Below are 18850 nucleotides of genomic sequence, written 5' to 3' on the forward strand. Positions count from 1 at the left end.
CGTTAGTTATGTTATGACGGTTTTATAGCTGCCTTTGACAATTGCTTAACTTGTACTCAACTTAAAAAAAAAACTTTTCAATTAAGTACACGACAATTTGATTGAAATGTTATTTTTCTTAATTGAATTTTTTTTTTGGGGTTCTATCGAATATAATAATAAGCTTTTAATTAATACTTAATTAATTCCTTGACAATGATATAGAAAATAGTAATAATCTTGATTTTTCATGATTATTTTACTCAAGCTACTCTTGATGTTACAAAATTATTATCTGACCCTTCTAACTGACCAAGAAAATTACATAATATCCATCCACCCTTGTCAAATTTCGGGTGGAAGAACATGAAAAAAAGAAAAAAAAAAAAAAATTCCCGACTATCTTCATTAACGTTCTTGCTCTCGTGATTCTTTCCATTCCACTAGGTGTTGCAAAAATGACATAACCTGTAAAAAGACGAAGAATAGATCGAGTCAATGATCGGATAATGACATAATAATATCAAGTCTAAATCCTTAATTGCATGGTAATTGGCAAATGTGCTTGCCTCGTGAGGGTCTTGCAAAGAATAAGAAGCCTTTGTTTCCCTTGGAATTTTGGATACCAAAATGCCGAGCCCTTGTCCCCTATCGCGCAACACTTGAAACGCATCCTCGTCCGATCGATCATCTCCGATGTACACCGGCATTACATCCTCGGAGTTCGCATACCCTGTAAATATAAAATAACATAAATTAATTATTATTTTTTTTTTGTTAACACCCCACTACTAAAATTCATTTAAATTGATTCAATTAAATTTTGACTCAGCATATAATTATATAAATATTATCATGAACGATAGATAGTCGAAAACTCACCAAGAGATTCTAGTATAAATTTGAGGGCATTTCCCTTGTTCCATTTGATAGTTGGACGAATCTCAAATACCTACGTTGAATTATCAATTTTAAATTTATTAGATTTGACAATTTTTTTTTGTTATTTTAATTAATTTAAATATCTAAATAATATGTCAGGAGTTAAAATTGTACCTTCCGTCCATGAGTCATTTTAAGCTTTGGATACTCATTGAGCACCGATCTAACTTGCTCTGCTAATGCGTTCCAATTCTGTTACATAGCCCAAAAAAAGAAACAAATTATATTTATTATTATTATTATTATTGCTTCTACTTGTTAGTGGCATTAGCAAATTTGAAAATGTAAAGAAAGTGGATATATATATATATATATTCTAATGGATTTGTACCCTTTCTTCAACGCAGCGAAAGTGTACAGATACACAGAACGTGTTGTTTTCAACCTTGGCCCCTGGGGTGGACTTGGTTTTCTCTAGTAAAGTTTTATACACCTAAACACATGAATTCCAACGTCAAAACCAATGATGATAACCCATTAATGATCGTATTAATTAATTATTTATCATGAAAGCATTAATGGAAAGCTAAGTTAATGAAAGAACACAAACCTCATTGATCATCGGTAAGAATTCTCTGGCGGGTTGAAAGAGAACCCCTTGATTTCCCTGAATAAGATCCAATCCAAGATTCAACACAATGAGAAACTTTTTCTCTTCTAAGACAAAGATTAGAAACAAATTATATGTAGGTTTGATGAATCCTTTGATTGTATTAGTTAAATTAATTATTGGGTTAATTAGCACTTACTTTAATGTGCTTGCTGCTGCCTTTGGCAGGTCCATTGATGTCCATGCCATGGCTGCCAGCGTAGTAAAGATGTGATAATTTTACAAATTCATAGACCTGCAGCATATCAGATCATTAGAGGAACTCATTTTTATGAATAAAAATTCTGTAAAAGTATTGTTTTTTTTTTTTTTTTGGTTTAATCTTTTGGTAAAATTGTACCTTGGCTGTGGACCTGCCGGTCACTATGGCGGTGGGGAAGTACTTGGCGACGCCCTTTAAAGCATTTCTCATCTGGGTTCGAAGTTCCAGAAGTTGGTGAATTTTCTTGGAAAGAAAATGACGGAGAAAGTTGGAAAGAAACGGGAAAGAGAAAATAGAAAACGGACCTCTTTTGTCATGATAGCGCGATCTGGGTCTTCCACAATCGGCGAGAGAGTCCCGTCGTAATCAAGAAACATCACTATTTGCTTCCCTCTCGAAGCATTCACAATCTGATCGAATTTGTCGAGAGCCGAGCGGTCATGGAGCTGCTTTCCGGTAAAATTCAGGGGAAAAGAAAAGTTAGAGAAACAGAGAGAAAATAATCCGTCGGGAAACTTTGTGAACGAGGCTGGAGACGTACCACCCAGGAGCTTCGGATTTGGTCTTCGGCTTCAGAGAGAGGCGTGGAGGGCCTCCGGGTCGGAGAAGAAGCCCTCATTAAGTCGATGCAGGAACTTTTCCAGGGCCCGGTTTCGAGCTTCTTCAAGGACTTGCTCTTCCTCGGAACGGCGATCGGCGGCGCCGTTCCGAGGAAGAGCACGGCCGACGGAATCGCAACCGTTATGGCCATGCCAATGCCCGATTTGGCGTCGGAAATCACCACATTCTGGTTCGTCATTTCCTCTTCCCTGCCAAAGAAAAACATCGATTTAGCCTAACTAAACAAGACCCATTACCGGAATTCAAATGGGCCGTGTTCTTGATTACCTTAAGGCTTGGAAGATTCAAGATTGAAACAAACGGTGATCGAAGAAGAAGAAGAAGAACAGAGGAGTCGGTAAACCTTGAGCTCTGGAGAAGAGAGAGAAGAAGGAGGGGGGATGGAGTTGGGGGATTGGCGGAGAGGTCAATTATTTATAGAGAGATGTTTAATTGCAAGGCAGAAAGGGACGAAACATCCTTGCCTTTTCCGGTTTGTACCTTTTGGCGCTCAGCAGCACTTCCCTCGGAATCATTTGCTTGTTTATTTTGATTTTTTTAAAACATCATTTATTACTTAATTTTCTGTTTACATCAATTCAATGCGTGTACAAACTGAGTAAAGCATCCAATTCTAATATATTTTCCAGATTTAGTATAAATACACTAATACACCCTTAACTTTTTTAAAAATTACACTAATTCTCCTTACTCTTTAAAAATGATCTCTTATTACCCCCAGCCTATTAGATTTATGCTGCAAAATATAATAATAATAATAATAATAATAAAAATAAAATATATGTTATGGGAGAAAGTAAAACATTGACTTATGTGGAAATCGCCAAATTTTGCGGACAAAATCATTAATTCTCTCATATTTTAGACTCAATATATAATATGAGTAAGCCTTCCAAATATACATCTAAAGCTTTTTACAGAATTTGAAGTCTTTCAATTATTGGGGGGGGGGGGGGTCACACGAGAACACTCTTCTATTATTGCAATTATTTGAACCACTGAGTCCTAGAATGATTCACCATCGTACTTTGAACAACTAATGTCCAAGGTACTACAAATTCTCGATCCTAGTACTAGTATATTTAACATAAAAATCATGGGATAATAGTGTGACATATATATTATTAAAAACAAAGGCATCTTAATATGTCATTTATTTATGAATATTATATTCAATTTCTGTAAAAAAAAAAAAAAATTCTAACTAAAGTTTCATCTAGAGACTTTAGTTAATGTAATATTTGTACATTAACATTTTTGTCTTATATAATTGTATTTTAATTTTTTTTTTATTTTTTTTTTGTAGCTTGACTTTTTGAAGCTGCGTTATGTAACGGGGGGGTGTCCAATTTTAATTTTTCCAAGCAGCATGCATCTAGTAGGGGTTGCCTAAGAGATTATTTGAGTGGCAAATGAATATCAAATAGGTATAGGGTTGAAGCATTAAGCCCTATTGTTTAGGGTAATTAATTTTCACTTTTTGACATCTAGAAGCAAATGAAATTCAAATTTCAAATATTATTAGCTGTCACGAGCATTAATTATCAAATTAGTGATGGTAGCATGTACCAGAAGCTTAATTAGCCCTAGAAAATTCCACTCTCTCTTTTTCCTTCTTATTTCCATCCACGAGAATCTTGGTCTTTGTCTTTTAAATCAATGTGAGTTTGGTAAATTCATGGAGATTTGGTTAGCAAACAAATCCCACATTCCCGTGCACAAAAATTTCTAGCCATGTAAATTTCCCCCCCCCCCCCCCCCCCCCCTGATAAAACGTTGAAACTTGATGGGGTGATATATAATTACAAAAATACCCCTCTTTTAATTGGAATATTGGCACGTGTTCTAATTAAGATGTCTAAATTTGAGTTGACTCATAAAGTTAAAGACATATGACCATTCATGTGGCACAATCATATAGTTCTCTCCAATCCATAATATACCATATAAAGGTATAAATTTTAAAAGACTAATACATTATTTATTAAACATCATTATATATTGATTACTTGTTTTATCTCGAGTATTGGGATTGAATTAATTATTGGAGACTATATAAGGGGATTGAGCCCCGACTTCGCAAGTCAAGCAAGGTTTAGACGTGCTCAAGATCAAGAAAATCTATTGTCCAAATTATCATTAAAATCTTAATAAAAAAAGTTAGTATAATTTTGTAAAAATAATAATAATCTCTTTAAACACTGGTAAGGTGATTAACTAAAACAAATTATATATATATATTAATGTTATATGAATTCTATCACATATATTTTTTATAGCGTTTAGTTACTATAAAAGTATATGTTATTTCCTTTGTTTTATTAATGTTTTAATAATTGGGTATTTTTAAAATAAAAATGCTATTTTAATACTGAGTGTGACACTCTTGCATTTGTATATTGTACTTTATGTCTAATTAATATAAATATTTAATAATTTAATATAAAAAGATCACATCAAATTAATATCGATATTAAGTGTTTAATTAATATTTTCATTTTTTTCAACCGCACTCCTACAAATTTTTTGGCCCATATTCCGACATTGAAGTCAATACATGCATGAGTCCTTCACAAATTAAAAAATGATAGAGAATGTTATCATTCAATGGATGGCTGCGGGCATCTCTTCTTTCCCCCCAAGCATCAATAATGCATGCCATTGATTATTGATAACAATTTTTTTAATAAATTTATAATATTTATTGTTCAGTTTCCCTTTGGAATCAGTTCACAAATACCTTATGAAAATGCTTCTTTTACACAAAATTTATACACTTTATTAGTATTGAAGGTTGTGATAGGGATTGAATATGAGAGAAAGTCGTATCTCTGCATATGAATTACCTTTGTATTAATGTATAGCTTAATATTTATAGTCTAAAGAAATATAAACAAAATCAGTTAACTTAAAACTAATGCAATTCTAATTTAGCTAACATAGTTACAGTAGAGCTAGCTAGTATTGTAACAGATATAATAATATATTTTTAGTGTTAGTTTTCTGTATTTAATATATACTATATATAAACTTGCATGTTCAATATAAGATGTATAATGTAATTAATAAATTAAATTGAGTGTGTATATCCCAAGGCACAGCTCAAACAGTTACTCACCTCTGATCATAATTAATAATAAATATGAGGTAATGAAGTGGAATTTTGTTTAGGTCTCTTAACTTCAGCATTAACCCTAAACTTTTAAACTGAAGTGGACGTGCCCACCTACCCAACAGGAAGAAGGGTTTGGCCATCGCCCCTTGAAACGCTGGGAAAACCAACAGCTCCGATCCCAGCTTGCAGCTGGTTGCATGAAAACCAGCGGCGTTTTAGATTTCTTGCATGGAACCTTTTCCCGTCAATTATTCACCCTTCTTGTTTTCTTCCTCGTGGCAGATATGGCCCTTTAGTCAGAATATATTATATGCTGATCATAAATTTCTGTAATATTCTATGTATCTTGGAAATTAATTAAACTAAGTAACAATCTGTCAGCCTTTTGAAGCCTTTGGCATATACATTCCAGAGCATGTGGGCCGAAAGTAGTAAAATTCAAACTTTTGAATGAAACTATGGTCTTGCTTTCTCTCTAGCTCCCAATTATTTTTATTTGTCCCAAAGTTAGAATCTTTCAAAAATCTTGTTAATGCTTATATATATTGTCTATTGTTGTAAGATGTACAATTTTAAGTAAACAAGAGTTACAATATTAATTGTTAATGAGATTTCTATCTTTGTTTTATGGCGATTAGGTGGGTTAGAGAACAAACTACAACGTAATAAGATTGCATTGATTCAACAGCAAAAAAAGAAGAAAAAGTTAGATACAACGTAAAAAAAGATGATTATGAAATATGTACCAGTATTAGTCTGTTGGTAATTAATTATTGTCTTTCCATAGCCAACTCATCAAACCCAACTGACACGACAAGTGATAAGAAATTAAGTTTGGTGAGTCTAATGCAATCATGAGGGAGAAGCAACACTCAACTTTCCATTTCAATGGATCTTCTCTACTTGTACAAGTTAGTTAGCTCATGAATTATGAATCTAAGTGTCAACACAAAACGAACAGACCACGATGGTTTCCTAACAAAAGCAGGGTTCGCAAATAGCTAGAATTAACCCTTAATTCCCTACAATTATTATTATTATTATTATAATATAAAGCAAACAATAAATACCAAACGTGCAAAGACCATATATGCATGTATGTATGTATGTATGTGCACATACACGTCAAGGAGCATCAGATTCGTCATTTAGATCTGTCCACCGTTTGAATGAAGTTTGTTCAAATTACGATTCATTTCTTCTCCTTCTATAGGGGCATAGATTTGCCTGTTTCTCTGTGTAAAATCAGAGTCATTTTCCTAGGAAATTGCATTGCAATGCAGATGCTTTAAGCTATTATATATATATATATATATATACAGCTATTAGCTTCTAGACACAGAAAAAAAGAGCATGCAGAAGCTTACTTTGAATCTCTCATAATCAAAAGTTGCTCTTTTTTCTCCTAAGTTTGACTTCTTTTCCCATGCTTGAATTTTCAAAGCCATAATGTGGGGGGCGGTTCAATTAAAGGTAATATTAATTATTTTCTAAATGCCACATTACCCTATAATTAATTTCACATTTTATTTCAAGTTTAGGTAAAGTAATTGTCACGTTTTTAGTCATATTTTCTTTTATAAAATAAGAAATTTTTTTTTGTAAAGCAATTACTTTTACTTTAAAAAAAAGGTAAATTTATGAAAAATAATATTGAACTGATGTAGTAATAACTATATTTGGTTTATATGTCATTTTACAGCTGGGTTTTTCATTCTTAATATGCCAATGGTTATTTGCGGTTTAATTATGTAACATTTTCATGAATTAAATTACACAAAGGCTCCCTCTAGTTTGAGTTATTTTTAAAATCATACCCTATATTTTAATTTGGTCCATAAAACTATCCTATTATTTCAACTCGGTATTATGAATCTCAACCAATTTTTTTAATTGGAACTAATATTGTTAGTCGATTTATTTCATAAAAACTATATTATATCAAATTAAAATAACAAAAGATGTCTCAATTTTTAGCCAATTGTAAAGGATGTCTTTAAACTAATTTAAGTTTTGTTTGGAAGAGACTTAGTAATGAAGTAAGTTGAAAAATAAGATTTAGTTCACATAGTTTGTTTTTTTTTCTAGTTCGGGATGGAAAATAATTATGTGGAGAATAAAGTTTAAAAATTAAGAAGAAAAATCAATAATTGATATGTTTAGAATTCATACAAAATAAAAAATTTAATATAAAATTAATAAATTTTAAAATTTGTTACATAAATTAACAAATTTAAAATAAAACTTATCTTTATTAACCACCATATATAAAAAGAGGGTTTTTTTCTTTCTCCAAGTACACTATTAAATTGTAAAGAAATTATTAAACGCAGTTGACCGAATACCGGAAGAGGCTTACACGACGGGACGTGCGTGGAGGCATCTCATTGGGTACCACCGCAACTTGAGGATGCTTCGCATGCTAATTCATTCAATGAATCTGAGCCGCCCGATCGAAACGGAATCTGGTTGGTTGTAGAAGTCAAGGCTGTTGACTTGGGGCGGCGCGCATCGAGAAAGATTGAAAGAGCCACGTCGGTAGACGGAGGGAAGGGAAGGTGAAAAGGCCACGTACTGACTTACTATTGGTCCGAACAGCGCCAGATCCGCGCTACTGTCGCTATCGACGCGTGGATTCGGCGTTCACAAGGTGGCGTCCCCGTTTCATAATAATAGGCAGGCTGACCAATAGGCTCCTCCTAATTAAGACATTTACCAGGCATTAATTACATTAGGCTGGTTGGTTGGTTGGTTAGTCGGTTGGGCGTTGTTTCCGATTCCTCGGAAGTGTCGTTTGAACGAAGCGTTTCTTGGACATCAAGGTAACTCTTCAGTCAACGGTCAACATTTTCTTAATTTCTTTTCCCACGAAATGCGGGTTAACTTCGAACAAGTGGCACTGACAAATCGAATTAAATTTTAGAAGATTTTAGTAAATTTAATAATTAATTTTTAATATTTAAATATTTTATATTTATCATATATCAATTAAAATATGACATTTAATTTATTAAAATGGATCAGGTTAGAAATTTATTGAATTCTTTAATTGCTATTTTGTCAAAACATTTATTAAGAAAATTTGAATTAAGAATGCATTTGATTGCATACTTTTTTTTCATGAAAAATAGTTATTTTTCATTCAAATTCTAGTTTTTAAGGTATTTGATTGGCCAAATTTTTCAGATAAATTCTCTTTTCATTTTTAGTTATGTTATGCTTATTTTTCATTTTTGCTGGAAAAAATTTTCTCATTTTTGCTGGAAAAAATTTTCTCATTTTTGCTGGAAAAAATTTTCTCATATGGGGAAGGAGTAGAATAAATTTTCTAGGGAAATAAAAATCAGCCCATGTCTCCATCCCTTCTCTGCAAATCATTTGAAGACTTGATCTGACAAAGGAAAATAAGAGTAGTTGGTAGTCGCGAGGAAGAAAATAATTGCGGTCGGCGATCACAAGGAAGAGGAGTAGCAAGGTTGTCAATCTCAAGGAGAAAGAGAAGTGAGGTCGGCGATTGCAAGGAAGAGAAGTAGTGCAACCGATGGCGAAGCTTGAGAAGAAGAAAAAGCATGGCCGATGGTCGTGAGGAAGAGGAGAAGCTAGTCCGACAGTCATGAAGATGAGGAGTAGCTTGGCCAGTGACGAAGCTTGAGGAAGAGGAACAGCGCGGTCGACGACAAAGCTCGAGGAAAAGTGCGAGCGGGGGCGAAACTTGGTACTAGGTCTAATTTGGGTGAAATTTGAGGGAGAGAGATGGGGGAGTTAGGGAGAAGAAGGTGAGTGCGATTTTGTTCATCTCCTTTAACGAGGATGACCATCACCCTTAGTGTTTTGAGGGTGAAAAATAATGAAACGATTGCATAGGGGGTAATATTTGACTGTCGTTCCGTTATTTTTCACCCTCAAAAGTACTGAAGGTGATGGTCACCCCCGTTAAGGGGGTGAACAAAATCGCACTCGAATGAGGTGGGTTTAGGAGGGGAGTCACGATAGATTAATTTCATATAAAATATTAATAATTAAATACTAAAAAATATAATAATTTCTAGGTAGAAAATTAAGACAATCAAACATTCTTAATTGACAATTTTCATATAAATTATTTCTAAGCAATTCAATTGTTTAGAATTTATTTTTTTTGCATACAAGTTTCTTGCTTGCAATCAAACGCATCCTAATAATCTTCGAATAATAACGTACTTAAATCTATCATTAATTTTTAAATGTATTTTTATTAATTAAAAATAAATATACACATGTTTTAAAATCCGTAATCAATGGACAAGAGTATTTAGGGATAAAAAAAGTATTAAAAAATTCATATGGATAAAAGGTAAAGTGCATTTATTACATTAGATCTCATAAAATTGATTATTTATTTTCGTTTCAGATAATAAAATTATTTTAATTAGATCTCATATATGCTCCGTAAGAGTCACTTCTATTTTATTAATAAAAATTCACACATATAGAAGCATTTCTTACAAGTTATGCAATAATTAATTCACACAAAAATTCAACGATGATTTAGAAGGCGATGATTTGGAAGGCAACATTTAATGCTAGAAGGCAAGTTGCCCTTGTGGAGATAGGGTCTTGGTGCGCCCTGTCTCCCTTTTGGGAGTTCTATTTGCACGTCGTAAAGAGGGTTCAAAGGGAGGGTAGTCACTTCTCGAACGTCCACTCCGAGTGTATTTAGATTGGGTCTGCATCCGAATTTACCTGAAAAATACATCATAAGAGAATATCACTCCCTCCCGAAAAATAGTTGAGCTTAAAGATCCAAAACCCGGGCCACCAAAAAAAAAGCACAAGAAGAACACGTCCTTGTTAACGTATTATTAACTCAGCTAATAGAATCAGGCCAAACCATATCCAGCCTTTCTAGAAAAGATAAGGTCACTAATCACAGAGGAAGATTTGGCTCACTTTGCACTTTAGATGGATGGCGGGGAAAGCAAGAGAAACCAACCGGAAAAACTGCCCACAACGGTCAATTGGGACATTAAGAAAAAAAAAAAAAATCCCCAGGTGCCATGTGGGCCCACTGGGCCCAATTTCATTTCAGATGTGATCTATCGGGCCCACTTAATCCCGCCCCAAGTGCTTAGCCCACTCACTCCCACCCCCACTCACGCCTCAACCTCCCCAATTATCTCTTTCCCTCAACTCCTATCCCGCTTTTTCTTTTCCTTTTTTTTAATTGCACGACACACCCATACAAATCTATCTATTTACATACATAGAATGAAATTATTTCTGCTTCTCGTTGAAATCTCTCTCGTCAAAATAAAATTTAAAATTGAGATCTAAGTTGGAGGAAGTTTGAAGGGTTGGATCTATTTGAAAGTTTAGTTCAAGACAGCTCAAATAAGTATGAAGGAAAGTCCAGATCGAAATCTAAGTTCATAGCTAGTTTGTTTGATCTATTCAAAGAATCAAATCTAACCATTTACATAGTCTCATCTTAGCCTATATTAACTCTTCAATCTGCATATATAAATGCATGAAATTTTAAGATTTAGACACGATATCTAAGTAGGCATCTACCAAGGGATTAGACCTTTTTTTTGTAAGAAAAGTCAATTCAGATAAATTCAGACTCAGAAGATCACATGAACAACTTTAAAACCAAAGAAATCCTAAAAGAGCACGACTACATCACATATCAATATAATCGACTCTAAAACTCTTGTCATTAATACTATTTACATACTAGTTTAAAATATTTATTTTTATTTAAACCACTGTAATTAACCAATGTAATTGCTCCTGGTCCTGGTTGATATCTCAAAGCTGCAAACTGATGAAAGAAGATTTTGGGACAAAACTAAATGCAACTATGAATTTTGGGGCACCATTTGGCTTCCTCAGTGCAATAATTCAACTTTAATTCTTCCTTTATATGGGAAAGAAAACAGTGGGTGTTTGCTATACGAGGGAGCAAATCATCATGCTATCATTTCTTATATCATAATTTAACATTAGCTCACTATACATTTTATTATTATTATTACTACCATTATTCAAATTTTCTAAGAACATAATTATGTGACACCATCATTGTATCTTGTTAAGTTTGAAGACAACACGCATAACCTTATATATTGTAGCATCCATTATTTAAAGTAATTTTTCTCTTTTATATGAGTTTGAGATGGGCTCTTTGAGTGTGTTAAAATGATTACTTAATAGATGGACAAATTTAACATAGCTATCTTACCAATGTGCTCTGCTCTATCGCTATTATTAAACCAAAATATATAAATTTTAATTGAAACTCTGCTACTTTTGGATAAGGTCTCCCTTGTGTTCCTTGCAACCTTTTGAAACTCTGGGAGGCCAAATATGTACTTTTTTTTTTTTTTTTTATAAAAAAAGTATCGTTGTGGATGTATTATATATACACATTTATTAACGAGGGAAAATAATACAAACTTTGAACATGAATTGTTAGGACAAAAGAACAACATGGAACCTTATTTTAAGGTTATGATGCTTGGGGCCATGCCTTAAGGTTGGTAGATGTTTAATCTATTAGAGAATGTAATCTAACAAGGATTGGTTGGCAATCTTCACCAATGTCCATCATTCATGCTCCCCCCATTATTAATCAATATTAGTTTTTCTTTTATATACCTCAACTTGTAAACAATCAATATAATTGAGATAACCCTTTTCTTTGTTTATTGATGAGAATTTGCTTAATTTATGAAGATGTTAGATTGATCGTGGAGATTTGTATCAAATTGAGTATCTATAAAGGTGAAGTTCTTATCTTTCAAGAAAATTTTGTCACTTAAATTGTCAAGAAAAAAGTAGGCTAATATAAAATAAAATTTTAATAATATAAGTATATCTCTAAGAGTTTATTTTTGTTCATAGATGGTGTGGAGTGGCTCTCGAGAGTATAGTTTGGTTATTGGGCCAATATTCTTAAGTGGTTGACGAGATGTTCAAAATACTAGAGAGATTTTTGATTGACTGAATCTATAGCAGTAGATAAGGTTCACCTATGTTAGCAATAGATTTAATTAGATCAGATTAACAAGTCTTTTTAAAGACAAATCTTAGAGATCTAGGGGCACATGACATTCCTTAGTGCAAGCATGTTACAACTTTAAAATCGATACACGTGACGTATAATAATTGGTAAATCCACAAATATAATAGAGTAATTTCTTTCATATAAGATATTTTCTCATCAATTTACTAGTTGGATTTGATGAATTTAATACCGTACAGGAACAATGAAATGAGTCAATCAAGCCATGATGGCTTGAACATGACATGTTTGTTAAGATTAAAATTTGAAGAAAGCTTGAAAATGACATTAAAGTGATGAATGGGGAGGGAGGAAGGAGGAATTAAAAAAAAGGAAAAAAATTGGGCAATTGAGAGAGATGAGTCAGATGACATTTGTTTAACATGATTAATATTATTCGAGAATGAGATAAGTAGATATATATATATAGAAAGTTGGTTTTAGTAACACTTCCATCAAGATTGGTGTGGAATAAAATCTCCATGGTTGGCTTATGCTTTCCAATCTCATGCATGACTTAACAACAATTGCAATAAAAAGGAATATGTCAATCACTAGCAGCACAACACTCAAACTTGCTGCCGCACACCGCTCAAAGTGGTAGATTACGGATATAAAGATTTGAAAAAGCATCATTTTGTATTCGTAAAGTTATGGGTTTGATTCTTAATTATATTATTATGATCGACATTTTAATAGTTATAAAATTATCGTAAAAAAGTAAAAGAGGATATTTTTGGTTGAATAGAAGAATTTACTTTTGATTGGTCGAAATTTAAATTAGGACATTGATTAGGCAACTCGATCAATTTTCGAATTCAGGTGTTAATTTCTTATTAATCTAATAAAATTAAAATTATTGAAATTCTCAAGCTTTATCCTTATAATAAAGTCATTAATCCACATGATTAAGTTATAATTGTGAAAGCCAAGTAGGCAATGATCGTTGAATTGAAAACTTTTGAATATTCCCTCCCTCTCCACTTTGAAGAATATAAAGTAAATCCCCAAATCTGATTTGATATAAAACTTGCCCTCTCCATTTGTTTAGATTCCTAGCATGCATAGATAGGATTTATGTGTCACTTTGATTGAGATGACCCAATTGAAATGTGATTTTTATTGCCCAATTACACATTTGAAAAGAGCATTGATATTTTAGCTCTATCAAATATTATATGAGTCTTAAAGAGTTTAAAGCTTAGGATGAGTTAATTATGATTGAATTATTTTGTCTAATTTATGAGTCGAGTAGGCAAAATAAGTAATAGATTTGGTCGACTTAATTAATTAAAATATTATTATTCATTTAAAAAGTCACGTAAAAAAGAATTCGCACACATATATAACACAAGCATTGAATCAATGCATCTTATCCCTCTTAACAATAATTCCATGCATGTGACAAAAATAAAAAGCCATGATCATAGGTTCTTTCACTTTTTTAGATATAGAGCATAAAAATCCCAAAAAAGCAAAAATAACCCCCACCGCCCGCCCCCCCCCCCCCCCCCCCCCCCCCCAACAAAAAAAGAGAGAATTATCTGAAATGGGTTTAAAATGATTCTATTCACAATAATTCTATTTACTTTTTAGAGCAAGTGGTAAAAAAACTCAAATTATTTTGTAAATTTATAAATTTATTTAAACATTTTAATTTTAACAATTATATCTTAATTAGTTCAATTGAATGTAATTTTATCTATTATTTGAAATCAATTTGAGAGACATGTGTCGTTGCTGACATGACATGTCACCTGTCATAAAAAAAATATGAGTGAGATTCACATGTATAATTTTTTTTTTTTTATATGTGTACATATGAATTTTATTCATTTTTTTTTATGATAGGTGACCTACCACATTAGTAACGATACACGTCTTTCAAATTGATTTTAAATATATTATATAAAATTGCACTTAATTAAATCAATTAAAATACAATTGCTAAAATTGAAGCATTGAGATAAATTTGCAAATTCTCAAAAAAGGTTTGGGATTTTTTTTACAATTTGTCCTATTTTTTATTATATCGAATATTTAATCACAATCATTAATTGTGACAATAGTAATTAATCAAACTTAATCATTTTTAATTGCACTCTACGGGAGATATTAAATACAACATCTACTTTTCAAAGTATTTGTTGCTTTCAACAACAATACATTGAAATTGAAACTTTCGCTTCCAAAAATGTTAATTAAGGCTCCGTTTTTTTTTTTTTTTTTGAGGGAAAATAATTTTTAAATAAAACAATTTCTTAGAAAGAATTTTCTTGAAATATATCTTCTATTGTTTAGCTGTATTTTAAAAATATTGTTAAATTTTTTTTCTAGTGTTTGGCTCTCACTTAGAAAATTATAGGGTAAATTTAATATAACCTCGTTGAATTTTAAAAATATAATTATTTACTCACTAAATTTTAAATTGTTATTATCTGTTCATGAAATTTTGCTTAATATCAATCATCTATCACCCGTAATATCTTACAAATGAAAAATACCCACGTGGCTAACAAAATTCATAAAAATTTAACAAACACTCACTGAACTTTAAAAATGTAAGTATTTGCCCATTGAACTTTAGATTGTTATTACATACTTATTGAACTTTGCTTAACGTTAATAATACAACACTCGTTACATTAACACCTGATCTTGCAAACGGAAAATACTAACGCGACTAATTAAATCTGAAGTGACTCAATCAAATCTTTCTTTTCGACCAATTTAGCTTCAGCGACGACGGTTGCCTTCAACCCTTTTGCGGCCATCGTCTTGCCTAGCCATCTTGTTGCCTGGTGTCTTATCACCTCGCTTCTTGCTCGCCAACCATCATTGTTGAAGCAAGGAAAATATGATAGAGAAGAAAGAGAGAGAGAAAAGACCCATTTGCCGCTGCCACCTTGCTACCTATTGTTTCGTCGCCGCATCACCTCTCAATGCCTCGTCGTGTGAACTGCCGCTACTAGAAAATGATTTCCCCCTTTTGCAGATGAAAAGTTATTTTCTAAAAGAATAGAACATTTTATCAGTTGCTTTTTTATTGATTGAAAAACACTTTCCATAGACTTTCTTATACTTTTAGTCCCAAACATAAAAAAATAGAAAAAGTGTTTTCCAGAAAAGTTCTCAACCAAACAAACGTAAACTAAGCATTCTTCTATACTCCACCTTCAATCCACCCCTTCGTCTTTCATAAGTATATATATTTTTATCTTGAGGCCAATTCAAGCTTGCAATTTTATTATATATTTTTTTATCTATTTACATGGATATATATTTTTTAAAATTCACATTAAACGTGAAAAAAAATTATCTATTTACTATCATACCAACTCAATTCAATCAATCTAGTCTTCACACGGGAAATTTCTCATCATTGGGCAAAAGTCTGATTTGAACCGATTGCTGAGCCCTAAAAACCGGCCGTGGGTATATAATATTTCTTCAATAATGATAAAATTCTAACTTAGGAAAACTATGGTCTAACTATTTCTCTCCATTATTTATTTGTGGGCTAATGATTTTATTAAGGATGACCTACAATGTTTGAGAGTTACTAATATCATTTAAGAGACATTTTTATAATGTGACATTAGTTCGAGCATTGTTCTATGTTTATGGGTCTTTTTTCATATCATTTTACATATTTTTTTTAAGAATTAAATTGAATACAAGTCCCCCTAGTTTTAGTCATTCTAAACAAATACCCCCAATAATTTCAATTTAGTATTGTAAGTCAATTTTTCTTTTTTTTATAATAGAATAATGCCATTAGTAGATTAAAAGGTATATGTTATTAAAAAAATAAATTATAAGTACCTATTATGTGTTAGATTAAGAGGTGCTATGGCACACACCAAAATAAGGGGTGAGTTAGTTATTTTAAAAAATTAGTTTGAAACTTGAAATCTTTTTGATGAAAAATTCGATACAAGTAAGGATTATTGAAATGTTTGAAATAATAAATGAAACAAAAAATACAAGAGATTAACACAAGGATTTATAGTGGTTCGGTTTAATCCAAACCCAATCCACTATCTTAACTCCTCACTAAGAATTTTCTAAACAATCTACTAAAACCCCCTACTTAAACCAAGTAGGTCATCTAGTCTGCGACTATGAGTTACAATCTCTTACTTAAACAAGTAGGTACTCTAGCTACCCAAGTTAGGAAATACAAGAAGTGTAATAAAGAGAGGATCTAAAAGATAAATCTCTTAGTTACAATATCTCTCAAAATACGAAACAAAACTTGAATGAATTAATACAAATATAGATCAAAGCCTTGACGAGAGAAAAATGAAGCACAGTCGATGTAAGTAGAAACGAGTACAAATGTAAGCTCAATTCAATTCATTCTCATCCATTAGTCTCTTCTTGATTTCCTTGATTTGTATTTATAGACTTACCAAAAGCTTTGCCCGAAACTAGCCATTTTTGAGCCGTTGGAGATTGAGAAACTAGTCGTTGGAAATTATCAGAGACACAAATTTTCGATAGACTAAAGATGTTAGTCGACTAATTATATGAACAAAAATTAGACATAATCGACAGAACCATGCCTATAGTCGACAGATCAAAAATATGAAGAAAACTTATTCTAAAATGCATACTGATAGTTGAGAGATTGAATTAAGCTGTCGACAGAACCATCAAGATAGTTGATAGAACAAAACATAGTCAACAGATGCTAGGCCCATAGTCGACAGATGAAGCACTTAGTCGAGTGATGCAGACACATAGTCAACAGATGAAGCACTTAGTCGACAGATGCAGAGCATATAGTCAACATATTGAAAGCATGTAGTCGACAGTATAAATTACAATATATTTACATTTCTTTAGTTTAAATAAATGTCGTCATTTTTCTTAATTTATATTTTATCTTCTATTTACTTTAATACATAAATGTAAATAAGAAAGTACCCTCTATTTGGATTCAATAAAAATATTCAAAAAATCAAAATTCATAACCATAAGAAAATAAAATTTTAATTTTAGTACAAACTCGATATTTAGCAAATTTGCCACTCTCAAAATACATACCTTATATTTATTAAAAATTTAATAAAAATCGTTTTAACAACAATGAATATTGGCTATCAAAATATCGGGAGATGATTTTTCAAAATGAAAATATTTTTTTATATATCTCCTTATAATGCACTAATCTTCTAAACTTAGAAAAATTATATCGAAGGTAAAAACATCCACTATCTAATTATTCAAAACCAATTTGGTAAAATTATTTAGGAGATTCTTTTAGATCTTAAAGGTTGTTTGCGCAAATCTCCATCTGAGGGAATAAATTGATTTTGTTTTTGATCATCAAAACTAAATACAAGTGTAAAATATCATTATGCATTATAAAATAATAAAAAAATCCTTAAAAATGATTTAAACTACAACGAGATAGAAATTTAAAAACTATGATCAACACTTTTTTTTTAAATTAGAGAATAGAAAATAATTTTTTTATTTTTCAAAATTATACTAAATTTTAGAAAATATCTTATAGGTGTTCTCTAGAAAAAAAATACGTTTTTTTTTTAATTTTAATCTCACTACCTATCCTATTAATAATATATTTTTTTTCCTTTTGCTTCTTTTTTCCTAATGATTCATTCACACTCCCCATTTACTCACCACACTTTTCTTTTCTCCTTTTTGTTGCCCTCTACCATTGTGATGGCAAGCACCCCCATTGCCATCTTCTTATTCTCTTGCAATCTTCATCCCTCAACCAACACCATCGTGGCAATGGCAACCGTTCTTTTTTTCATTAGATTGCCCTGACATTCATCTGTCTTTTTGCTCTCAATCTCTACATTTCTTCTTCTGTATAATTTTGAAGATACTCTCATTATTTTTAATGTTAAAATTAGTTTCATATTTAATAGAAATAAATGTTTTCTTTTACATTTTTATCTGATTTTTTGTAGAAATAAAAATATAAAAACAAAGATTTTTAGAGAGATAAAAAATAGAAAACATTCTTTATAAGTAAAGAAGCTCTCATGTTTTTGAATAATAACGCATATGCTAGCAAAGTCTCAGTTATTCAACTCTTTTTTTTTTTTTACCCTTGCTGACATGGGCTCAACGGTAAAACATGTGAAATTTAACAAAGAATATCAATGATAAAATATTTGCAATGACATTTAACCTATATAGAGGTGTGAACTGCATGTCCTGTTTTGTGTGTGCAAAAACATGATCACATTCAAATTTACTTTGATAGTTGAATCAGGGAGAAGACCATTCACTCCAAAAATTAATTGGAAAAAACTTGAAATTTGAGTTATAAAAAGAAGATTATTCATTTTTTTT

At 31.6% G+C, this 18850-nt stretch overlaps 1 protein-coding gene across 1 annotated transcript; it reads right to left on the reverse strand.

Moving 5' to 3' along the window:
• Window positions 1-196: 196 nt before the first annotated feature.
• Window positions 197-2763, reverse strand: LOC127808039 (probable trehalose-phosphate phosphatase D). Its single transcript, XM_052346351.1, has 11 exons — window positions 2622-2763; window positions 2275-2542; window positions 2039-2179; window positions 1872-1943; window positions 1671-1766; window positions 1472-1528; window positions 1253-1354; window positions 1036-1113; window positions 862-931; window positions 549-712; window positions 197-447 (listed from the first exon to the last, which is right to left on the reverse strand). The coding sequence occupies exons 2-11, from the start codon at window positions 2530-2532 to the stop codon at window positions 388-390; spliced, it is 1098 nt and encodes a 365-aa protein (XP_052202311.1). The 5' UTR covers window positions 2533-2542; window positions 2622-2763; the 3' UTR covers window positions 197-387.
• Between the last annotated feature and the right edge of the window lie 16087 nt (window positions 2764-18850).

Source organism: Diospyros lotus, chromosome 8 (assembly GCF_014633365.1).
Source record: "Diospyros lotus cultivar Yz01 chromosome 8, ASM1463336v1, whole genome shotgun sequence".
Classification (NCBI taxonomy): Eukaryota; Viridiplantae; Streptophyta; class Magnoliopsida; order Ericales; family Ebenaceae; genus Diospyros; species Diospyros lotus.